The sequence below is a fragment of the Haemaphysalis longicornis genome, unplaced genomic scaffold, assembly GCF_048455015.1.
Source record: "Haemaphysalis longicornis isolate Haplotype H1 unplaced genomic scaffold, Haemaphysalis longicornis Haplotype H1 scaffold_4, whole genome shotgun sequence".
In the NCBI taxonomy this organism is placed as follows: domain Eukaryota; kingdom Metazoa; phylum Arthropoda; class Arachnida; order Ixodida; family Ixodidae; genus Haemaphysalis; species Haemaphysalis longicornis.
In genome coordinates, this window is record NW_027526361.1 from 122,797,528 (window position 1) to 122,823,314 (window position 25,787).

Below are 25,787 nucleotides of genomic sequence, written 5' to 3' on the forward strand. Positions count from 1 at the left end.
AGTTTTAGACCAACAAGATCTGTAGTCCGCAATGCTCTTAGAGCAAAGTAGTTGGTAGCGAGGCGGTGGGCATTCATGTCAGTGTCCTCACTAAAAAAGACAGAGGCGAATAAGGTTTTTTTCTCCCTGTTTTATTTGCACGGTACGGGCAGTATAAAAAGCAGCTAGGCCAAAAACATCGAGTGCCCCCTGAGTGTTTTCTGGTGTTTTGAGTTTATAATTAAGATGTCTAACCCGCCATAGCCAATGGTAACAACGAGCTCACCCAGTTTTGTAGGAGCTGTTTCCTGTTGGGCCTTCTGGGGGCACCAGGCGAATTCGCCCAGCGCCATGGGAGGGTCATTTTGATGTAAAACTTCCGACGAGCAGCGTTATTACGCGGGGTGCCAAAGGGAAAAGAAACGGGAGTGCCGACGTAACCCCCCGAACTCAAAAATTGAACTCCCTTCGAACAGGCTCTGAGCAAACGCCAAGCTAGGAAGGACGAGGACATTCTTGCTCACGTAGCTCAGCGCAAGGGACAAGCTCGGAAAGGGAGTGGTCAGCGAACCTATAGTGGTCGTCCACAGGAACCACTAAGCGATTATCCCTACCGTTACTGTGAAGCCGCCAATAATTTTATCACCTGGTACCGTGGTCTTTGCAACATGTTGTTTGAATATCCACTTTGGACGGGAAGGAAGGCGGGGTCTTTATATTCAGAGTGTCAGTGGACACGTTAGTGCAGTTAGAAGTAGTGTGTCTTTATTTGCTATGTGGGCATTCGTGTTCTGGCTGGTATTTTGTTTCACATCGCTTTTGGAAATTTTGAATTTTTAGGAATGAACATGCTTTGCGAAGGCTTAAATTTCGAACGCCTTACATTTTATTCTTTCGCTTGATAAATGCGGTGTCTTACGGTAAAGTTTGAAGAGAGCACGCTCAGACGGTTTGAAAATGCGAACTACTTTACGGCGGTAGCAGGTCATGTAGAAGTGGTGGGAGCAGGTTGCAAAATTCGTAAAATTAGAGCCTGACGTGAAACGTTGATGATCTTCAAAACAAAAACTAAAAAGTGACAAGAAAACGCCGCAAAATTTACGCAAGCAGAGTTAGCCTGCAACTGGAATGAATCTACTGAAGCTATAATGCAGATTCAGTTTCCGATGTGCCGTAAATAACAAGGTACCTGTTTACGTTAGAACGTCTACGTATACGTTTCTTCACAGGCGCACGAGACTTTAGCCGACCCGCCTTTCTGCATGTACTACTGTCAGAGCGCGTGTTCTAGAAGTAATAAGTTTTTTATACTCACCAAAGTGGACCGCAGGACTTGTTTTGTTTTTGTCTATGTGTGATGCGCCAGCCACGTGAGAAGCGACAGCTCCAAGGCCGTTGAAGAAGTTGCCCGCAACGAGGCAGGCAATGGCTACAAGCGCAGAAATATCCCTCGAGGTTTGTTCGGTTTTGCTCTCGGACCAAGACCCGTCGCTGCTTTTATGACAATGCCCGTCTTGGTCGTCCCGGCAAGCGGCCGACGGGGGCAAATGTTTTGAACTTCCAGGTGTCCCAGCACCAAACATCACGTAAGGGAGGCAGCTGGCGATAACCCCCGCAAGAGAGAGGACAACTCCCCCGGAAAGCGCGGCCGCAGTGCTGGGCCGGCGTAAGCAAAAAAGGAAGGCGGCTGTGGCTATCAGCGGGCTAGCGGCATCTGCTGCTATGATGAGGCTCGATTCTTGGCTGGATAGGGAGAAGCGTTTTTCGATGCTCGATAAAGTTCCAATGAGGTAGTAGCGGAATACACTCTGGCAGATGCCAAATGACACAATGACGAAGCTGTAGATGCGTGAGGGAGGAATTCGTTGGGACCACCCCTTGGAACCGGCAGGCGCTGCACGTGTTTTGGAATGCGTGCTGACGTTGCGTGCATTTGTTGACGATTTCTGTGCGCTTACTTCTGAAGAGTCCTGCTCGGACGCTTTCGATCTCATTCGGTTTCTAACCGTCTCCATGATTTCACCGGTCTTCAGTCAGTCACGAGTTGCACACAAAAAGATTCTAAGGGCGGTCAGCCTTGCATTGGGTTCCTGCGTATCGGAGGAGAAAAAGACATCAGATTATAAACAAGTGCTTATTTAAGCAGAGCAGTCGTCTTTTACTAGAAATAGGTACCTCTTTGGTCGCTACAAAAGTAGGCAGAAAAGATGCGCCAGGGAAGAAAACTGCTACAAAACATAACGAATTGCTTTCCTAGCACCACTAAGGTTTGCGATTCACTAAATTTACTATCAACAGAAAAACGCTTTTCGGGATACATTCTTAGTATCAGTTGATAAACGCAGTGGGTAGAGTGCCGTCCGGCGGCCCTCTAGCTCGGTACTGCGTCCAGGCTAAAGTGCCGTGTGACGCAAGAATACGACTAGCCTAACACCGCCTTAAGCACATGTCCTTGCGATATTGGTTCCCACATAGCGTGTTGATGCCTAGGCCGGTGGTTCGAGACGGGGAGTTCCATTGGTTATTTTCTCACCTTTGCATTCAACTATAATTTCCGATTTGTAGTTTACTTTTTGGTAATATAAATGATTACTTTGTGTTCTTTAGGTAATGGTTTGTTAGTTTATGCTACCTTATGTTACGTGGTCTTAGTTTACCTAAGATAGAGTGATTTAATGCCAGACACGTCATTTATGCACTGAGCGCCGGTGGACTCCGACATAGTCGATTGCTTATAGTAAGTACGACCTGACGGCGCTCTACGCAACGCCTTTGATAAAACCAGTGATAAAACAGTGGGCAGTATGAGTTCCCTTCCCGATTGTTCACAGCAGCGTTTCCCCTTCACGCGTGAAAAACAGCGGATGGGCAAAAAGATCGCCATAAAGAATTGTCAGTTTGGCTGCACTGCCAACCACGAAATATCGAGCGACATCAGTGTTTGCTCCTTCTGGGAGAGCTCGTTTCCGTGCATAAAAAGCTGGTGCGTGCTTCTTCGTACGTGTGCCTTTGGTGGGGTCGGAATACGCGCGTACATAATTATGAGGCCCTCAGATATGCAAATACTTTAGAATGGAGCAACACGCTCGCCTGGCTTACGCACGTGTCTTCCCTGTCTGCAATGTGAAAGGCTTCAACAACTTGGCGTGTAATCGGCCGACCATGTTTAAACAAAAAGTATTGTGCCGTGTAGATTCGGTTAGCAGCCACATTTATTGCAGGGTGAAGAAAAGTGAGAGGAGGCCGCATCCTTCAGATGGTCATGCTACGGCTATACACTACGATGTAAATCAGTTTTGTATGCTTACATAATCTAGCGGAGCACTCATGCCTGACCACGCCAGTTGCACTTCATACCTAAGATATTGATCACTGCCCTGACAAGCCAATGCGGCATAAATTTCACGCACATTCTGCGAAATAAGTACGATTGATAACGCAAAATTCTACGCGGGAATCAGAACACGAGAAAAAAAGATTGACGCTGGGTCGTCTTGTGGCAAGGTCAGCGTTCGCAATATTTTATCTCCTACATATATCATCTGCAAGCAGTGCGGAGACGCGCTTATACGTCCGCAATTAAACGCTTCTTCGTAACATCGTCATATGACACATGAGGGAGCCTGCAGAATCTAGCACAAACTGAAATTGGACGTTCCTACCAGATGGCCTTATGACATAGTGTATCGCTTCTGAACTGTGTATACTTGCTTACTGTATATCTTTAAAAAATGCGTCCGCCGAGTGATCAGCTGTTCGTTGATGTCGAAAAACAAAAGGAAAGTAAACGTGCAGGTTGTGTGTCTGATTACTAAACATTTCATTCCTTCAGTTCACTCCGAATTTGTAAACAACGATAGTTAGGCGTTCCCCCTCCCCCCCTCCTATGTCTTGCGAAATATCAGTGCATTTCGCACCAAGTTGGTCTGGCGAGTACTGGCTTGCTTAATTAAGTTTTGACAAATTTCGTCTTGAGCATTTCAAAAGCGGCACTGGTTCTTTTCATCACCGTACGAACTGTTCTGTTTCGTCCGGACATGGCAAACCCTTCATTTTCAACTTTCCTCGGTCCTTGCTATAAAGCGCGAGTGGGCACCTATTTAACGAACCCCAGCCTTGGTCGCGTGGCTTACATTCCCATAATTGATTGATTGATTGTAGGGTTTAACGCGCCGACGCAGCGCAGGCGATGAGGCGCGCCGTAGTGGAGGGCTCCAAACTAATTTTGTCCACCTGGGACTCTTTAACCTGCGCCGAAATATCGCACACAGGGGCGTTTTTACTTTTCGCCGCCATCAGAAAAGCGGCCACCGCGGCCGAGAATCGAACCCGCGACCTCGTGCACAGCAGCGCAACCCCTTAACCACTGATCCACCGCGGCAAGTCAATATTCCCATAAGAGGCACAATGTATTGTCAGGTATTGGGTAATGACATCCCCAAAACATATTTTTCTATGGCGTATATATTCCAAACAACGCCGCATTCGTTGCCTGCGCTGCAAAACGAAACCAACCTATCACTGTGTCAGTATCAGATCTGAACAAAGCGGCCATAGAATTCCATCGTGCTTGATGTATTCGAAGCTCAGTGGAGATAAGCTACTGCCATCGCCGACGCCCATTAGAGCGTTCTAGCAGCGCGCAGGAGCACGTCCCCGGATAGCTCTTGTTGGGGTTCGAGTACGCTACTAAGACGCACTTGTTTTTTTTAAGTGTCCTAAGCGTAGTATTTGCCTACAGACATCGCCATAACAAGTTTTTGAGGGCGCGGAAAGGCAAAAAGAAGGAAATGCGAACCACACCCCTGCATGAGCCCCTATCAGCCACGCAGCGCTCCTCCCGTAAGTGCCGTGCAGAAGCGGCGCCAGGAGGCGCAGGGATCGGGAAGCTCCAGGTGTTATGCTTGTTTTCAAGTGAATGCGGTCGCCCGCGATCTGAAAGCTGGTTCGAAGTTATAATTCCTGACCTATGTAATTGTCTACTCCTGCGACAAATTCCCCATCCAGCCTGGTCTTCGACATGACAACTTAAAACGCAAACAACTGTCTTCACTCGAAAAGAAAGTTCAAGTATAATAACAAATATCACATAGGTCGTCCACGTCACAAAGTTTTCAGAAGTAATATATAAACGGCGTACCCGATCAGAAAAACGCCTATTTGTGTCTTTAGAGCTTGAAGCGTTAAAATTAACTATTCAACGCGAGGATAGAAAATTATGGAAGCGAGTGATTGCCTGCAGCAGGCGCTATCCACGCCCATTGTCTACTCCTCGCTGCACAAAATTCTTCGCTGCGCCGGAGCAAGCTACGTGTTTGGAAAGCGAAAGCATTTTGGCTTCAGCTGGCAACAGTAAGGAAATACTTTTGTGTGCAACATTGTTTCCACGGAAATAAAATTTCAAACAATACACTGAAGAATGTTTTCCAAACTCGTGTAATTTTCGCCTTATTCAGGCCGGGTGCCTGTTATGACATATGGGGTGAAGCTTCGAAGACGCTATATCACCAAGAAACGCAGTATAAGCCTTAGAACTTGACCTGTCTCGATAAACACGACTTAAGGTTTTTAGCATCTCTCCTCAGCACGCTAAGTCAAATAATTGTGATAAAATACATGCAACACTGCAGATAGTCGTGGATACGTCCTTGCTTACTGCTTAAGCAACCACTGCGTGAAACGGATGTTGATTTTATCGGATTTTGCAAGTAATGTGTTACAACGCTTCATTTCCTACATTCATGTCAAATTGCGTTGAATTGTATGTTCGCCGTGTAAAACTATCTACGCAACATTTCTGACAGTGCTCATTTTGCTCCCTCATATATGTTTGTGCATGCTAGAACAGCCAAATTAACCACGAACTTCACTAGGGCAGCAAGACGTGTGACTGGCATGTAAGCAGGCGTTTTTTCGTATTCTTAACAACCTAATATCCAGTCAGCGGGGTACATGTGTGGTATATGGGCAGGACGTGTTGTAATGCACGTTATATCTATAGCAACCAGCCCTTGAAGTCTTAAACGATATTCATGTGTTTTTGGTTACACTTTTGTCGAGCACTTAGAGGGTACAAGAATATTGCCCCTTTTGTTGGTCATAAAACCAGTGTACTTTTTATAATAATGACTTCATTTCCACTAAGGAAGCAGAGGACACCGAAGAGAAAAGGCTAAACACTTGACTAGCTCTCGAGAAATACAGCGAGGGGGCCGGATTTATGCAGCTCACCGTATTACTAATAAAATGAAGAAACAAAATATGGCGCAATGTGTAAGTACTTTGCACTTGGTAGCAGCCAAAAACTTCAGCAAATATTGTGTCCGAGATGACCTTCTCATTACGGTTTTATTTGTGTCCACAAGGTTGACCTAAGAAGAGTTTGATATGCCTGTTTATACGATCCTCCCCAGAAAGTACAACAGCAATTTGTATTCTCCTTCGTAAAGCTGAATCACAAAGCATGCATTTCTTAGCATCCGCGTTGAACCAAGATGTAAAAAAAAGCATTTACTTGCCGTAGTGTGCCTCCACGATTTCTAGCGTGGCTTTGCGGTCGAAGGCGCTCGTGGAACATTTGGATTATCTGCCAGTTGTTCGTTAGAGACAGACAAATTTGTGATGAGTTCCTTGCACTGTCGCGCACAGACATTGGTCCCACATCCCGCAGCTGTTTCTGACATCAACACACCTACATGATGGGATTTCCGCTGCGCGTTTTCCATCCCATTGTTTTTGCCTTAGTGCTTCGCTGGAACGAACGAGCACACCTGCAAACCGGATGCTCGGAAAACCTAAATCTACCAGCTGCACCTTATCGTAGACTATAGTACTTGACTGAAAACCGAGGTTTGTTCTGGAAATATAAGATAGGACAGTACCACTGCGCCTAAAAAACGATGAGACCACCCAACTTAACGCAGGTTTTCGTACCATTGATGCAAAATATTAAAAAAGGCAAACCTAAAGGGTTTTTATTTTCTCTGGTGGAGGGCTTCAAGAGTGCTGGCTTCGTTATTTGGCGAGGTGATAAATGACACTATTATGTTGCCCTCAAGAGGAGGAAAAAGGTTACCAGGCAGGCCTATCCTGGGCAAAAACAGGCCCCTTACATGTCAGCAAGTCTCATTACTGAAAGCGGAATACCTCGATATTTCTGACGAAAGGTTCGGTTAACCTCAAATAAAAATGTTGTAATCAGTATGCAGCATTTCACCAAACAAGGCTCTATAGAGTCTGTGTTTCTTCAGCTCATAAAATTTGAAATATGTCATTGGGACTCTACTTTCCCCAACACATTGAATACGGCGGTATTGCCACAGTAGGGAAGGTGTTTGGGTACAAGTGCATGACCCTTTACAAATTCGCAAGTATCCTTTCGAAACGTGAAGAAACAAATGGTGTTTGTGCTTCGAATATGTCTTGCATTTCACTTCCTACTTACTCCTTTACACTTTTCAGTAGGGCTAATTTTCTCGCTGTGTGTTTCTTGCCCTTTATCACTGGCTAAGTCTGCACCTTTGTGTCGTCAACGTGCGTTCCCTACTGCTATTACGCCACTAGGGTAGCTGAGCACTTCTAAAATAATGACACTCTTCCTACATACTTTATGTCGGATCATTTTTCTGTAGCCTTTTTGATACTCAAGAAAAATAAGCATGCGACTACTGGTCGTTGTTGAAATAGCAGCTTACAATGCCATTAAGATAATGTCCGGTTCGAATCCAAACTGCACCAGAAAAATTTTCTAACTTGAATGATTTAACTGAACTGCCAACAGCAAAAGCAAAATAATTTGCCTGTGCCACCAAACCACCAATAGCCACGTAACAGGAGAATTAAAGCTTCTCCCAATGACCCATGCACACAACTGGAACTTCAATACCGGACTAGGATTAATAGAAAGGGTCCCGCTGATGGTGTATACGCCGATATTTTCTTGTACACATTCCAAAAGTCAACATTTCTTCAATTGTGCTAATGTAACAACATTATAACGTGCAGAGATAAATTATTTGTAGAGATCATTGTCATATTAGAGGAAAAGGGCGCCGCTAGTGCAACCTACCTTTCTGAGAAGGCTGCGCTTATTCACAGTAGCAAATTTGGTTTAAAAATTTTCTGTTCAAGTATGAAACGAATGCTTCTTGCTAGAATACTTTTTTGCTATAAAAATTGGGCGGTTGTGCGTTGTTATGAAGATAATAAGTTGTCTACGCGTCGCTTTCGTGCATCCTCGCGGCTAATGCGCAAAGTTTGGAAAAAAGAGGAAAGAGAACGACACAGGCAGGCGCATTTTCCAACTCAAATTTTTTTGGTAAAATATACAAATATATATTATCAGGACTTATGATCGTGTTGATTCTTACGGCTACTCCCGCGGACAGCCACCTAAAAGCAGCTGTAATTACAGCACATACCAACTGGGGAATTGCCAGCAAAATAGCTCACTCAATTGATTGATTGATTGATTGATTGATTGATTGATTGATTGATTGATTGATTGATTGATTGATTGATTGATTGATTGATTGATTGATTGATTGATTGATTGATTGATTGTAGGGTTTAACGAGCTGACGCAACGCAGATGATGAGGCGTGCCCTAGTAGAAGGCCCCGGATTAATTTTGACCACCTGGGGATCTTTACGTGCGCCGAAATCTCGTACACACGGGCGTTTTCGCTTTTCACCACCATCAGAAAAGCAGCCGCCGCGCCCGGGAATCCAACCTGCGTCCTGGTGCTCAGCAGCACAACGCCTTAGCCACTGAGCCACCGCTTCGGGTGAATAGCTCAGTCAAGACGACGAGTGTGCGCAGAAAAAACACCGTGGCGACGTAGAGAAAGAAGCAATATTGAGATCGTTCCAAGCTGGGCACAGCTACTTGCTGTGCCCACTGTGTGTATAGGCACAGTGGGTATCGTGACAATATGTAGAAACCGTGCACACATCAGCAACCAAACACTTAGGAGTTACAGTACACAAAATGGAGCTCCTTATGATCACATCAGCACCTTTGCATCAGATCGAAGGTGCCTTGATGTGCAAAATAGAACAGTAGACAACAAACGACAATTGTGTGACAGCTCTGGCCCTGTGACCCGCCGCGGTGGCTCAGTGGCTAAGGCGTTGCGCTGCTCAGCACGAGGTCGCGGATTCCATTCCCGGCCGCGGCGGCCGCTTTTCTGATGGTGGCGAAAAGCAAAAACGCCCGTGTGTACGAGATTTCGGAGCACGTTAAACATCCCCAGGAGGTCAAAATTAATTCGGAGCCCCCCACTACGGCGCGCCTCATCACCTGCGTTGCGTCGCTGCGTTAAACCCTACAATCAATCAATCAATCAATCAATCAATCAATCAATCAATCAATCAATCAATCAATCAATCAATCAATCAATCAATCAATCAATCAATCAATCAATCAATCAATCAATCAATCAATCAATCAATCAATCAATCAATCAATCAACCAATCAATCAATCAATCAATCAATCAATCAATCAATCAGTCTGGTCCTGTGTTACGCTTCTGCCTGAAAAACAAAATACGAACAAACGGAAAAAGATAAAAAACGTTAAAGGACGACAAAACCGCTGAAGTTGAATAAACGTGATTATTCTGAGTCGAGGTACTCGTATTGGGGCACCCACTCTGTGGGCAGCGTCCTAAGTCCGGGATGCTTTGGAATGCTTTGAAAGTAGAAATGGCAATAAAATACAAGACCGCAAAACATACTGGCAGTAGGAAAATTTCACGTGGATACCGGTGAACAAAAGATAGGCAATTTTCTTGGGCTAGGAACCCTCAAAGCTCCTGCATATGAATGCACAAACGAAAAGGGCTACACCTCAATCTTCTAAATTATGACTGGTTATCTGGTTTCTGTGTTTTCCTGCTACCAGCGTGTCGCCAAAGGCAGGCTTCATGCGAATTTCATTGTGCGGTCAGCTCCAGTGGATTTTTACTTTTTACGACCCATAACTACGTGCGCACCGGTACTAACATTGCGGTGTCTTGCCTACGTGATGGCGACGACTTGACAGGGGCATCACGTACGGGTGCACCTTAAAATAAGTGGAACATGGAAGCGGTGGTCAAATCCTGTCGCAGCGCCATGTAGCAGCGTCAGATGTAAGAATAGAGAGCTGGCAGCACATGCGCGCGTGGCAAACCCATGGCCCTAAAAGACCTCTAATGCGTTTTCTTACCGCGGCCCGCAGCCAATTCCGCTGCGCTAAGGGAGCGTGCTGGGTCCACTAATGGCGCTTATTGGCGGTGATCGCGACCACTGGCGACGTTGCGAAGCGCGCCTCCGTAACGTCGGCTTAGGAATTCTCGCATTTATCGTCTTCTTCACTCGGGCTCGCTCTCCCTGCCGTTTCTTTGCGCTCGGTTGTCGTCTGATGCTTGTCCGCATCAGATTTTGCGTGTGGGTAACTTTTCATCATAATAATAGGCCGAACATCGCATACACTAGTTCAAGGCATGAGTTAAAGTATAGTTTTGGATGCCGCTACGGAATAAACATTGCCGGCGTCGCCCCATTCCATGCGAAGCCGGCCCTGTGCGGAACGCGAAGAGTCGGAGCTAGGCGTCAGCTTCCGTATTAAGCAATCTTTCGAACAAAGGGAACAGCCAGCTGATAGTACCCTACAAAAACGAAAATAAGATACCAAAACAAATGCCAGGCCTTCGGAGCTGTCGGCTATGGCAGAAGGCATTACGAATTCCCGGTAATAATACGTAAGGTAAAACAGTTTCTGCAACTTTTCCGAACGCTCGAAAGCATTTTATCACATCACTTTACATTGTCATGGCATGAAAGTTTGCCGACATGCAATATGGGCGGCAAGAACTTTAGATTGAGTTCCAAATTACCCACTGTGTGTATAGGCGGGTGCTGGTTTTATACCAAGCTTCTAACCAGTATGGAGGTTTATTGAGCAAAATGAGTCACGTCTACGGTAAAGATACAGTAACACAACGTTTGTTCATACCTGGAGGGATATTGTGGTACATTCCCCACAGCCACATCTTCAAAATATTTAGATATGTGTTATAGAAAAGCTGCGCTCAAGAGGAGGAGCAGTAAGAGGTGGAGGAGAAAACTTTATTCAACAATAAAATCGAGCAGATGAGTGGGCTCTGCCCTGAGCTCTTGACAAAGGAGTAATAGTAATTTTCTTCATTTCATAGAACGCCATCCCGAGTAGACCAGAATTTGTTCTTAACGCCTCAAAGGGTTGGAAAACAAAAAAGAGCTGACTGGAAATATTCAGTTTTCTATTCTTGTAATCTATGTAGGTATTCCATTTATTGCATTCGTTAGCGAGTATATCAAGCCTTCAACACCGTAATCATGTCCTAATTGTTCGGGTTGAGAGTGACTTCGTTAAGATAATGATGGTTACGATAGACATTCGGAGCACAAAAGCCCCCTTCGAGCACTCTGGACAATCTGGACAACCTTGTCTGGGGTGCTATCGCGGTGGCGTTGCACAAACCTTCTCATTGTAATTGCATGTGAAAAAACAACGCACGTTGCGGATAACGAAAGCGAAATTTTGAAGAAGGGAATGTATGTCATACAGCCTGAAGAAAATATCCCCACCATCTTTGTGATCCTCCCAAACACCCCCAAACCTACTAATCAGACATTTGAGATGGTGCAGAAAAATTAATGCGTTGGGCACAAAAAAAAAATCATTATACAACTCAACAAGAACAAAAGACATAGAAGGCAGCCGCTTTATTGCCTGCTGTGCGATGGGCGTGAAGGGGCCTCCTGCTTTGTACGTAGCACTGGACTGTTGACTCTTCATAAGAGCATCTCAAAAATACTGTAGGGAAGCCTCCGCATTTTGAATACGTATTGAGGAGCTGTGAGCACTGAACGTCCCAAATAACCTAGAAAGGACGAGTTACGCACGATCTTCTTACCGATGCTCTGAAGAAAGTTGTTCTCTCTCTCCTCGTGCGCTGAAAACTTGGGGGGGGGGGGGGACGCAGCTTGAAATTATTTAGATGTGTCAGAAGATGGCAAAAATAAGTCGATTACCGCAAATACGAATTTTAATGCACTGAAGCATCAAAGCGGGCGGTTTCTAGCACAGGCACTGCTGCTCCTCACAAGCCGAGTGTAGCAGACGACAGCGGCGCGTGTCCCTAAGCGCACGTCAGAGCCAGGGGGCGCCACTCAAATATTTCCCCGCTAATAGCGGACACACATCGGGCTGTAACGCGCGCACTGCTGTAGTATCACATCTGAGGGGGCCTCTGTAGGATTCACCATGATCCCACGTAACTCATAGAGCAGCGCTAAATCATCCCCTGGTTGTCGTGGCCGTCCCCGGAGTGTCCGAAGAAATGTTCCATTAATCATCATGGCAACGACTGGTGAAATGGGGCTAGGGAGTTGCGTGGCGTTGCTCTTACTCATGACGTCATTTTAAGTTTTCGGTTGCACGTCGCGGCGTCGCAACACGGGCGTCGCGGCGTCGCACGGGTAATACTGGCTTCTCAGCTGCCTCTCGCCCAAGTTTCATAAAACAAGCGTCAAAAAGTATGTGTCAATGACGGCCGCGACGACTGAAACATTGGAATCCCCTCTAGCGGGGCCTTGTGTTTGGTATGTTTTTAAATAATGAAAAGAATATAACACGCACTTTAAGATGCTTATGTGTGTCAAAGTGCTTGTGTAGTGTTTACATGATTTAATATTAGCCAGAGCAATACAAGAACGGTATTGCTTTTGCTCTTTAACAGCGGGGCTGTTTAGCAAATTGTTATTTTTTGTGGCCGCAGTTAAAAATAGCTAAAAAATGCCGAGCGCACCTGAGCATGCGTTCGTGAGTGCGTGCCTCGCGGCGATCGCCCGGCAGTTAAAAAATTCCCCGCATTTCCCCGAGGGGAAGAATGTGAAAGCGCGAATGCACGAGTTGAATTTGCGCGGTTCGGTAATGTTCGCGAAAGAGAGATCACACACACACACACAACTACAAAGAAAGAAAGATGCATTTATTCACAGACACCTATTTGTGTTGTCCTTGTACTTGATTGCTAGAGCGGATCTCAGCTTTGAAATTTCGTGTCAGTACTCCTTTAAGCGGGTGCATTAGCCCTTCTCACGCCCGATTCCTGGCCAATCTCCCACGTGGGTATGTGCCATGTCAGCGGCGAGGCAGCGCGCGCCCATCTCCCCCCGTTGCCAAGGAAGACGAGGAGCCCGCGCACCCGCAGCTGTTGCTATGTGGACGGACGGCGGTCACCGGAATTCAGGGTCGCTTATAAAGTGCATTCGCACTTAAAAAACAAACAAAATGCCGTGAGCTCGTCTGTGCGTTCCTCGAGGCGACGGCGCAGCTTCCCCGCTGCACATTTGTCAAGCCAAGCATACCCACTTCAGGGGTGCCTGTAACGGGGCCCATATTTCACGCCATTTATGGGTTCCCACTCTATCGACATTCTCGTTTACATTTTTATTGTTTCTTGATGTCTGCTGTCTTGTCTTACTCATGCGGGGAGTGGCGATTGCTTTTGGTATAAATAGAATACTTGATCAACAGCTTTCAGCTGAGAGTCGCCGCTCGTCGTGGGTTCCATTCTTGTGCGTCTTGTATTTTGCGCTGTTGTTATACCATGAATCCGTACCAACTTGCCCAACTAGCTACTTTACAATAGGGATATTGGCCAAGATTGTGGAGACCGCACTGCAGTTAAAAAAAGAAAAAGATGCGAAGTGCTCGTGTGTCCATGCCGCGCGGCGATCGCCCGGCGTGTTTGGCGCAAGTTTGTCAAGTCAAGCACCTCCACTCAGAGAGATTGGCCAAGATTGTCAAAGAAAAACTAAAGCGTTCGCCATAATCGTGGCAACACTTGCTCTGAACGAGATAGACCCGTCATACCGTACGCCGCTTCAAAGTGATGTCGCATTATTATCACTCTCCCAAAAATGACGGAAGCTCACACTTAGAGAAACAATGATGGTGTAAAGGTCGCTCCGGCATGGGAAGAAGTAAGTCGGCTGCCATAGTGGACTTAAATCGTCGTGACGGTCGTGAAGTTTTCATACAGCTTCGCTACTCTCAACAATTACCGGTTAGTGTGAGCTCCCTTCATTTTTTTTATTCAAGGTTCATCACAGCATCGGTAGGACGACATTTACGGTAAACGGTACGGAGCTAGGATACGGTATCAAGATTTTAACATCTTGAATTTTCACAGGTTGCTAGTCTAAAAGGCGCAAAACCACACTGTATCGTAACAAACTATGATGTTAAAGGAAGTGGTAGTTTACTTCCGCTGGGGTCCTTGGACGTATATGACTTGGTGCCCCGGCACTTGATGTCTGTCCGCTAAATACGGAACAAGGGACGCAAGCACATGAGAAGCATAAGCTTACTCATTAGGCAGAATCCAGTTCCTTCCGTTAGCAACAGCTTGTGGCGATCAATTAGGTGTGATAAACTGACACAAATTCATAGGCGTCGTTAAAATAACGGCCTCTTGCACAGCATCAGTATGTGCTCATTAATGATAACAAGCTCATGCAGCCAGAATTCACTGTATAAGCGAGATGATTTCCGAAAGCTGTTGCTTGCCTGTCATTTTCGGTAAGCAAGAAACTCGGAAGTGTTCCGGCTCCTCTTCGAGGTTTAGTTAGCCGTACCAGGCGAAGGCGGATTCTCTGTCGGCGCATCTTCTAAAGAGCAGCAGATTCAGAAGTATTCATGACAGCACCCTAGCCGTGTGAACACCGATTCTTGCTTCAGTGAAATCGGAATCCGCCGCATGCTCAAATGTAGGTTCCACCAGATTGAGCCACCTATATTAGGACGGACAGCAAGTGCCGGGGCTCGAAGTGTAGCCGCAGCACAGGAGTTAACAAGAAAAAAAAAAACAAAGTTGAGCAGCTTCTCCTAAACTATGAAAGACAATTATACAGTGTCAGCAACTAAATTATTTAAAAACGAACACAATGCAATAAACACGGTATTTATTTGCCCTATTTGAAGCACCAAAATATACGTTCTTATGTTTGCTTTTGAATAACGTTTTGGGTTGCACAAGCAGAGTTCACGGACAGTGCGCCAATGATTCTCCGTTCTAGGAGATACGTTTATCGGTTAGATAACAGCCTAGTTTTGCAGCTCACGCTCCGGTTGTGCAGAGCCGCGGTCAGCGGCTGAGTGGACCGTCAAATAACGGTCAGATAAAACACTCCATTGTTGGTGCTGCTACGTGTCGTCCTACGCAAAAAATGACTATTTTGCGATGTCGATTCACCTGAAATTTTTACTTTATTTGTGTTTTTATTGCAATTTTTATTTTTTTAGTACTTTTACAGTGAAGTTGTGCATGTGTCGGTTTTAGAATACAGCGTGCGCTGACAAAGCCGCTCAAAACGAAAAGTATTTGTCTGCAGACAAAAACTGTTGTGTTGCCTTCTTCAAGGAATCCTCAACTTACGTTGTGGCCGGAGTTTGTGCCGCACAGACCAGTGCGCCTTGAAAGCCTTATAGAGCGACGTGTCGGCAGGTTATTTTACCGTCTTAGCACGCTCACATCACCGGTGGCCCGTTCATGAGTGCCCGTGGTGGAGAGTTGGGTGTGGGGGTGGGGGATGCTTACACGCCCTGGCAGGCTTTACGGGCTCACCGATTCATAATCCTTCTGATAAAATGGTTACAAGAAACCACGTCTAACTCTTCCTTAATCAAAAATATCACAAAGCACAATATATTGCAACTAGCAGCTAAGGCGACTCTAACGGTACCCCAAGTTCCATTTAATTTTGAAGATAACGTGTTTCAGAACGGACTTTTAAATATATTGAGAAATTACCGCCTGCTGTGAATACATGTACTCCTACGGGAATAAAATGAACATCCCCGTGACTGCCGGCTGCAATAAAATTAGTGTCCTTCCAAGTTGGATCAAGTTAGTTGGCTTGGAAGAACGCTTAATCGCAAAATAAAAAGCAACGCGTTTTTTTTCCTTCAACTCCTTGGACTGCACCTCGACTCACTGATGGACCTTCTTCATAGAGTAGAAGGAACCGGATTTTTTTATCCATTCAATATCAATTACTTCATTATCCAGTCACTATCAATTATACATTCACTATCAATACTCAATCAATTTTTTCTATCTCATACTAAGGATGGGTATATGCCAATTGTGGGACGCCATCTGAACCGCCATATATCTGGCTGTCATAGATTTTATCTGCTATATTGTACACTGTATATGAGTGGCACTTTTCATGCAAGAAATAAAAAGTACGCTGCTTCAGATAGTGATGATACTAAAACCGTTAGCGGGTTTGATTCAGTCGGTGGCAGGGCTACCTGCCCTGCCACCGCAGCTAGCGCTTTCGCTCAAACGCCGCGAACGGTGATGGGAGCCACAATAAAAAAAATTCCCTCGCACTTCCCCGAGGGGGAGAGTGTGTAAGTGCGAATGCACGGTTGTTGATTGCGCGATTACGGTGGATATCGTGATCTTGGAGTGGAGAGGAGGCGCCCAACACCCGCAGTCATTGAGCGGAGAGAGTAGGAGGAGAGTAGCGCCCGCCGTTACGGCGAGGGCTACACGAGCGCCCTCACGCGTCGGAATGCGGAGCGCCCGCTACGCGAGCGAGAGCTCTCCCGCCCGAAGTGGAGAGGAGGCGCCCAACACCCGCAGTCACTGAGCGGAAAGAGGAGGAGGAGAGTAGCGCGCGCCCATCTCCCCCCTTGCTAGGGATCACGAGGAGGAAGACGAGGAGCGCGCGCACCCGCAGCTGTTGCTATGCGGACGACGGCGGCGGACGATTCAGGCTCGCTTAAGAAGTGCATTCGCACTTAAAAGACAAACAGACGACTGGCGCACCAGTCCGTACTTAGAGGTGGCATGCGGTGTCAGCTTGTTTTTTTTATATCTAGCGGGGCTACATGACGCCGTGGTAGCATGCGGTCACTGCTCCTGTGTTCCAATTGCTCCCACAGGCATCAGTAGCCCACATTTTCTGCGCACGCAACGAGATTGTTTTCGTGATTTACCTTTGCTCTATTAACAGTTGCTCTACGAATATGCTCGCACTTGTGAAATCAAGGCTAAAAGAGGCCCTGCAACACTTTTTTCAACTTTTTTTGAAATTTTAAATGCTTTCAGAACGTAGCCACCCAACACACCCAGTACTTAGAATAGGGGGTCGCAAAGTACCTCAGCCACAAATTACTGCTCTATACCCACCAGGTAACTTGCAAATTAACTCAAAATATTTTTTGCTCTTTCCCAGTCTTGACGTTCTTTGACGGCTCGAATTACGTCACTAAGGCCATGTAGCGGCTGTTGCCTGGTTTTACTTCAGTTGAAGCCATGAACGGTTTTCGATAGCAACTTAAAAAAAAGTCGCAAAGCGAAGTAGAAATGGAAGGTGTATCTGGTGCGACAGGCAGATCATGCAGTGCCGCTCTGATGGGGCGATAACTATAGCTTTCGCAGTGGTTCCAGACGCACAAAAAAGGGTGAAAGCGCTCATCGAAAGTTTTGCAGGGACCCTTTAATGAGCAGGTCTGCCGGCAGAAGTTAGCGATGGCGTTATGTTTTGAAGTTTTGAGTGGCATGAGAAGTCGGGCAGCCACGGCTTCATTTCTCGGGGTCGTACTCCCAGCAGACATATGGTTGGAAACATTATTGTGGAGTTCCGAATATCTTGGAACATTCTGATTGAACGCAATCAGCAATCTTGTGTGGCCATTGGTGACTGGTCTTAAACATGTTTGGAACACTTCTAGCATTATTGGCACTGTTTAGTGGAGAGAAGGTCACTGGCGTTGGAAGCGTTGATGAAATCCCCTACGTAGCGAAAGACACAAAGTGCCTTTGCTCGTCTAAGCAAAGCCACTTTCCTGTTCTTGGATGTCAAGAGTACGTGGCTAATAATGGGGCGATGCATGACCGATATACCCACCTTGCTCTTGAAGGAAGACGTAACCATCCCATCGTGAGTAGGGCGACTAAAGGTGTAATGAAAACAGCTCCACTAAACCTCGTCCAATGCCTCCTAGACTATTTTGAAACATCAGGGCGTTAAAGGTGTCAATGCACTTTTTGCCACATTTCAGGGGTTCGTTTTCGGAGAGCGAGTTGTACACATATTCAGTATCAATACTAAGACCACCTACAGAGCGCCCTCTCTGTTCTTTCAGGTAGTCAATGAACTCTCCAGAGCTTCGCATCCTGAACGAAGATTTAACCTTCAACCGGTCGAATTGCTCTTGTAGGCGTAAGGCAACGGTTTTCTGCCACGTGCATCGTTCCTAGAAGATGACCTACATTGGCCGCTGGTTTATTTGGTTTAAGTGAAAAAAACATACTAAATCTGCATGATTTGCTTTACAAACCTCTGTACCCGTTTTCCTAAATTTAGGCACATGCACATCGGGCTAGTTTTGCATCGTTAGGGGTCGGATGGGAGAACCATCATCCTCTCACTTATCCGCTGGCTGCACGCATACGTTAATGTTCTTTAGGAAGAAATTTCCGTGTTTGGAGCGCGACGTGGCGCAGGGCTACCTGATGCGCAATATAGCGCCCACTGTGGCCGACACACACCGGCCTTCTTTCTCAGCTGGCGTGCGCCTGGGCACTTGGGAGGAGGTGGAGAAAAAACTTTATGGTGAGCCTGGTGATGTGGGAGTGATTCCTCACTCCAGGGGAACTATGGGACGACAGTGCTGCCCCAGCCCTGGACAACAGGAGTTGCTGTGCATCCAAGCCGGCACTGGTCGTCAGGTTCTCCCACAGCTCAGGGAGGGGAAGGGAAGTTGGTAAAGGTGGGAGGGCTGGGTTTTGTGCGCACCGCAAGATCATGTGTATGGGCGTACATGTGTTAGGGCAGAATTTACATGTGGCAGGGTATTGGGTGGGATACATCTGATGTAGCCAAGTTGGGTGAGGAAATGTGTTTGTTTGGAGCCTCTGCAGTATTACTTCTGTTTTAGTAAGCTGCGGTTTAGGAGGGGGGACAAGACAAACGTTAGGCGATTTAACCTTTTTATCTTCGGTTCAATGGAACCATGGGGCTAAGGCCGAAGTGTGGTGAACATCTATTAGCGCTTTTTCGGGTCCTCCTGCTTCGTATCTTGCCCAAATATTGTATTTTACACAAGCGGACTGCAGTACTAGCTCACCCACAAGTCCGCTTCAAGCAGTCGTATCTCACAAGCATCTCACTCCACTGAAGGGCGAGCAACACAAGGAGGTATTCTCACTGATTCCCATATGTGGTTGGGCTCCATTTGAATTTTGAGAATATGTAACCCCAGCGTGGGTTGTTTATATTCTTCCTATGCATACCCATGTAATATGCTGTTCATCTGTGAATTTAGCAACTATTGGCACTCCTATTTACCGACTTTCTCGCGTGTCTATTCATAATCTAGTTTCTTCCAGAATAGGCGCCATCTTCATCGTATATACAATTTCATCCTCGGCAGGGAAGCTCAGCCCTTCAAGGGTACTGCGCAGCACGGCAACAGCACCGTTTGTGTCAATGATTTTGCAGACAAATAACGCTCCGCCCAGAAAGCTAATAAAACGTTTCTTCTCACATCAATGCTTAGGTTGTCTGTGTTACATTTATCTGACGGTAGAAATTGGTGTTTTCAATTGTTTGACAAACTATGAAGGCGATATAAACTGAGAAAAATCTACGAATGTAGCTATTACATTATTTTATTTTGTGGAAAAGATTTTCTAAAAATAGTGGCAGCAGTGTTACAGGCGGCACGGCCGTAAAAATTCCAGTATGCTCCATGTTACTGTCCGAGCTTAACTGCCGAAGATTCATGATCTTCCCTTTCTTTTCTTCTGCTGATAGTTTTCTCTTGTGTAAGGTTTCTTTTCGTAAAATTTCCACTGACACAATACACTGAATTGAACCTCGTTGACAGGGTCGAATGCAATATACTGCTGCAAACAAACAATGCTCATCCCTCACCACTGTAACTTTGGGAGTTCCGCAGGGTTCATGCGTATCACCCTTGTTATTACTCATCTATATAAAGAATTTACCAACTAATATTAGAACAAACGTATAACTATCACTGGCGCCTGTGTTCTCCTCATCTGCAAAACCTCATCTGCTCTCCAATCGAAGACTGCTTGCAGCCCGATCTTAACACAACTACTATTGTGGTGCAGTAAATTTTAATGCCCTTAAACCTTGACAAATGTAACGCCATGTCGTTATCCCGGAAACACACTATTGATGAACCCATGTAGACCATTACGTCAATTCCAGAAACCCCCGCCCGAACTTACAAATATCTTGTTGTTCATCTGACGTCAACTTTGTTATGGGTGTCCCATATTAAACCTCCCTTTTCCTACGCTTCATGCACACTTGGCTTCCTCCGCCGCAACTTTAAATCCTCGTCGGCCGATATTAAAAAAAAAACAAGCATCTGTAACGTTCAATTGCCAAAGATAAAGTGTGCATCATCAATTTGAAACCCCTTATAATCATATCTCTACCACTATTTCAAGTCGATACATAACCCCGCCACCACTTTTATAGCACCACAGTACTCCCACAATGAGTGTTACATCAATCGAACACTTCATCAACCTCCTCACCTTCGCTACGTGCAGTAGTATCGCCCGTTTGTGCATTTTGCACACTTTTTACTACCAGTAACAATAAAGACATGCTGTATTATGCACTACGAAGCACGCTTGTGGCGGTCAGAACCACAGTCACACCATTGCTAGGATCAAGTACCCACATTATCAATACACAGGTCCTTCTTTTCTCATGCAATAGCCACTCCATTGCGTTATATAGGTTTGTGCACTAACCCCCAAATATTTTGCAAGAAACTATATAGTGAAATTACCCACCTGTCAGCTTTCACGTGATACTCCTTCCCAGTTGATTGTGCAACTAAAGCTGTGAGTTATTTGTTGTCTCCAGTTCATCATGTTTACAATAGCTTTCGCTATGCATAGCTGACGTTGATTTCCGTTGTTAAGTGCGAATGCACTTCTTAAGCGAGCCTGAAGCGTCCGCCGCCGTCCGCATAGCAACAGCTGCGGGTGCGCGCGCTCCTCGTCTTCCTTGGCAACGGGGGGAGATGGGCGCGCGCTGCCTGGCCGCTGACATGGCACATACCCACGTGGGGGATTGGCCAGGTATCTCCTCGTCTTCCTTGGCAACGGGGGGAGATGGGCGCGCGCTGCCTGGCCGCTGACATGGCACATACCCACTTGGGGGATTGGCCAAGAATTGGGCGTGAGAGGGGCTAATGCACCCGCTTAAAGGAGTACTGACACGAAATTTCAAAGCTGAGATCCGCTCTAGCAATCAAGTACAACGACAACACAAATAGGTGTCTGTGAATAAATGCATCTTTCTTTCTTTGTAGTTGTGTGTGTGTGTGTGTGATCTCTCTTTCGCGAACATTACCGAACTGCGCAAATTCAACTCGTGCATTCGCACTTTCGCATTCTTCCCCTCGGGGAAATGCGGGGAATTTTTTCTTTGTTTATTCGTTGTTGTTGTTTTGTAGAACAAAATAATTAAGAATGTGCAAGAGATACGTATACAGGTAACGTCTCGAGAAGCAAATAATTGTTGGCACAAGTGGTCGCTGAAGCTTACCTAGTTCAGTAAAGTGAATTACACATTTTAACGCATACAGAAAGAAATTGGAAGTTCATGCATTGCGGTGACACGTGGTATTCAAGATTAATTACTTCTCCAAAGAGTGTGCGTGCCTCACCAACCAATAAAATAAAAAAAACGTAAATTGTTCCCTAATGTCATTACAGGAAGCGAAGGATCACACCGTTATAATTGTAAGCATGTAGCAAAGTTCTCCTTTACGCTTCACTTCCTTTTGCTGGCATGGTATTTCATTAACCTCCCTGCGATAGTTATCAGTTGCTTCTCTGGGACAAGGAATAGAGTCGCAGTCTGGTTTTTTTATGCATGTGTGTCCTAAAAGCTTCTATTTTCGTATTGCCTTTCATTTTACCGTATTCGCCGCGAGATCGACATGTAGGTGGCGACAGTGTCGCGCTGCTGAGCTGCCCGGAAGAATGCTCACTGTGGGCGCGCTTCGTGCCTTTTCCGCGCCGTATGTGCGCACGAAAGGTGCAAACAAGAGTGGTAAACTATAGTTCGGTTCCTCAATGTGCAATGTATAGCATGGAAGAGGCAATACGTTTTCATTACTACGACAAAAAAGCGGTGACCCGTCGGGAATCTCAGAACGGCCGCAATAATGACAATCAACGTTTACTCCGTGGCTCGTACCAAACTCGATCTTTCCAGACTATGGCATTGAGCCTTCTATAAAAGCATAAATAGAAACAAATTGTGAAGCCTCGATCTCTGGAATTCAGTTTTCAACAGCAATTTCAATCGCTTTCACTGGTAGCACGACGCATTCTTGCATTTGTGGGATGCCCTTAAATGGGAAGACTACTTAACTGCTTGACATTCTTTAAAAGAGCTTACGATATTTTTTGTGTGTTCAAAACGCAACTTAAAATTACTGAATTTCGATCAGCGCAGAGATATAAATGTAACCGTTCTAACAGGTCTTTTAAATGATATTTTAGCGACTCTAAAGGAAGGTTTGATGAAGATTGGTGTCGGATCACTTATTTACGGCTTTCGTCGCAAGTGAACTTGCGAATTGAATTGTCAACACACGCAGTACAATCAACATTTCATGTTTAGCTACACTTGCAAAGTAACAAGAAGGTTTAAAGTGTGTAAACCAAGCTTCTGGGACCTCACAGTGAGCACAGATTTTCTGTTACGGCTACGCTGTTGACCATTTGCGTTCCTTTTAAAATCTAACAGGGGCCTTGAACAGCGAGATGTGTTTGCATTCTTGCGTAATGTCATTTCCAAACCATAAAGACTGCATCTTTGTTGCGCAGGTAGAAAAACAGAAGTGCACGCACGCAAGGAGCCGACGACGTGTCTGACAGATAACAACGTCTGAAATAAGTGTTGGTTAGCATAATATGATGTTGTAAGGAATTTATCCAGGTTCCCTGTTGCCTTCTAGACATCAGTGATTTCCGAGATAATAGGGAGAGCATCTTTTTGTCGCGAAGTCAGCTGCAGAGTTTGTTTGGCTAGATTAATTTGTTTGCTTGGCCTCTGTGGTTGTAATGTTCCTCTAGGTTTTTCTACAGCGAATCTGATTACCCCTAGGCCCTGTATGCATCCCTGAATTTCTTACAAAGGTGGTCAGCCGACTCCGGAACTGTCAGCGAAAATATTTGCTGCCGCAGAAATCCGGGAAAGAGACCGGGAGAAGAGATGCTGTCGCACACATGCTTGCGAGGGCGGAGAGATGGTTGCATCGGTGTTCGGCGAACCAATACAGCAGTGGAGATGAAGAGAGTACGGGAGGCTGCAGTAGCCGAGGCAAAGATAAGGTAGAGAGAATAAGGCTCCGGCGTTTGGAGCAGCGCGACAGCCTACCCAGGAGCATCGGAGATGCGAGGGAGCTTTTGAGGGTGGCGGTGAATACAACAGAGCCTCCCCTGACGCCAATGATATGAACGTCGCTGGTCGATAGGACACTGAAATTAACTGTACCAACGCCTTCGGCGAATGGTATTTTGTCTCGTGAATGTGTCCAGCCCAATAAAAACCGAAACAGCTACACTGAGTAATCGGCCACGTATGAATGGTTCGGCCCACCATTCCCTCGTGGTATCAGCTTATTTGTGTATTGTTACTGGCTCTGAACATACTCACATGGTTTCCTCTTTTCCCGCAAGGACGCTAACTTGCAGGGGAACCTATCGTTGACAGAATTTCTCCCATGAGACATAATTTATCCTAACTAATCGTGCTGACTGTCGTGGCTAATGTTTTGCTAGTGTTCTGCTCTCTTTTATGTTGTAATTGCTCTAAGATATTTTGGTACGAATGACCCAAGAAATTTATTGCTTGCAAACAAGTACATTCAAGCGAATAACCAGTAGCTGCACATGGGAAAGACTACGGTGCCTTCCTTGTCACCCATAATCTGTGAGCAGCCGTTAATCGGTGGCTGGTCCACCATGGCCCCGAAATTGCCAGTACGGGACGGGACTGTGTCTTATTACCCTTCGGTCTTGCGTGAAAGAGTTGTTCCTGCTTCTTTTTACAGGAAGCGTACTTGGCTGCTTGCTAGCTTATCGTCCGTAAGATTTCTTGCAGTCATAAATCGGCCCGTGCACTCCTAATTTATTTACAAAGTCACCATGCGGTTCGTTTTGACAGTGCTCATGGGGCAGTTAGATGCACCGGAGTGGATTTTTTCGGGTTCATTTTAATCCTGAGAAAACACAAACTTTTCATTTATTTCTGTACAAAAAGCCCTTCAAGAAGTGCTCTGGCGACCATGTGCTCAGTTGCATGGTCACTGAATCACTGCGGATAGAAATTCTAATACAGAAACATCGATGTAATCATTCACCCCGACAATGTCACTTCAGAACTAGCAGATATAACAGAAGTATTACCACTGCATTTGTGCTTTCAAAGCGATCATTTTTAAGGGGTCTTCATTTTTTTGTACGCCGATCATTAAGGGTGCAGGCTCTCGGGTGAACGAGAACTAAAAAAAATTCACAGCATATCCACGGGGTGAATGATGATGAGTGGGCGAAGCTCCTGATGGGAAATCATCGGTAAAACCGTGACTCTTCAGTGAAAGTTCGCCCACTACATCTGTGTCCGAACGTAACGTCTAGAGAGCCTCGGTTAAATCGCGCGTCGGCACCTTGGGGCTGAGCTCGCCTGATGCGTTTTGCAGACGCCTCACGAGCTCTCACTGCATCGGGGTCTGCCTGCCGATACGCGCGCTTTCTCGCCGCTTCCCGTCCTCTGACGTTTTGGAGAACCTCTTCGCGCCGCAGCCGTGCCGCTTCGCGTACGGCAGGGTCCTCGCGCCGTTGCCGTGACGCTTGGGCCTCTCGTTCTCGAACGCTGGGATCTTGGCGGCGTCGTCGCGCAGCCAGACGACACGCTTCGGCCTCCCGCTCTCGTACGGCAGAATCTTGGCGGGGGCGTCGCGCAGCTTCACGGAGCGCTTCTGCCTCGCGGGCTCGCACATCTGCAGCCTTATCCATCGGGCGACTCCGAGTGCGCGGCAACAGCGAACGGATTTTATTACAACGCTCCCCGCCATCTAGTAAACAATCCAAGAACTAAACTAGAGGTAGCCACGACATCTAGTAAATAATCCAAGCGCATCTTTTCATCATATACAAGTACCGCCATCTAGTAAACAATCCAAGAACTAAACTAGAGGTAGCCACGCCATCTAGTAAACAATCCAAGAACTAAACTAGAGGTGGCTACATACATACGTCGAGGATGGACAGACCCACGCCCTAAGGAGCTTCGCCCCTAAAAAAACTGGCTTCAATCCACGCTGCGGAGGTGATTGGAAAGCAAAGCTTTAAACGACCCCCACTACAATGGTCCATGCGACGTCACTTGAATTTACACACGCGGCTCCACAAAGAGTGAAACCACAGATTCTTCCAGCCGTAACGGGGAATTCACGGGGGCGGCGGGTTTACAGCGGCGGTGCCCGCTGTAGCCCGGCCATGCATCGGCAGAAAGAAAGCAGAGAGCAGCGTCGTTCGAAGGTTGAGATAGCGGAACCTAGCCATCCTGATGTGCTAACTTGAGGCTACACCACGGCACGAGACAAGCGCTGACACCGAAACAATTCGACATGGGAGCTTAATGATTACTATTTATACTGATTAAAACTAGTTAGTTTAGTAAGTT

The 25,787-nt window shown here is 46.2% G+C and overlaps 1 protein-coding gene across 2 annotated transcripts in view; it reads right to left on the reverse strand.

Moving 5' to 3' along the window:
- Positions 1 to 6,643, reverse strand: part of LOC144179362 (solute carrier organic anion transporter family member 74D-like) — a 39,810-nt gene extending 33,167 nt beyond the window's left edge. Inside the window, exons 1-2 of one of the 2 annotated variants that reach the window (XM_077707690.1) lie at positions 6,498 to 6,643; positions 1,295 to 2,069 (exon numbers count right to left, since the gene is read on the reverse strand). In XM_077707690.1, coding sequence (XP_077563816.1) covers positions 1,295 to 1,994 — 700 coding nt within the window. In that variant the 5' untranslated portion in view covers positions 1,995 to 2,069; positions 6,498 to 6,643. Of the gene's footprint in view, positions 1 to 1,294; positions 2,070 to 6,493 lie in introns of both variants that reach the window. The other variant, XM_077707689.1, reaches the window with a different exon arrangement.
- Between the last annotated feature and the right edge of the window lie 19,144 nt (positions 6,644 to 25,787).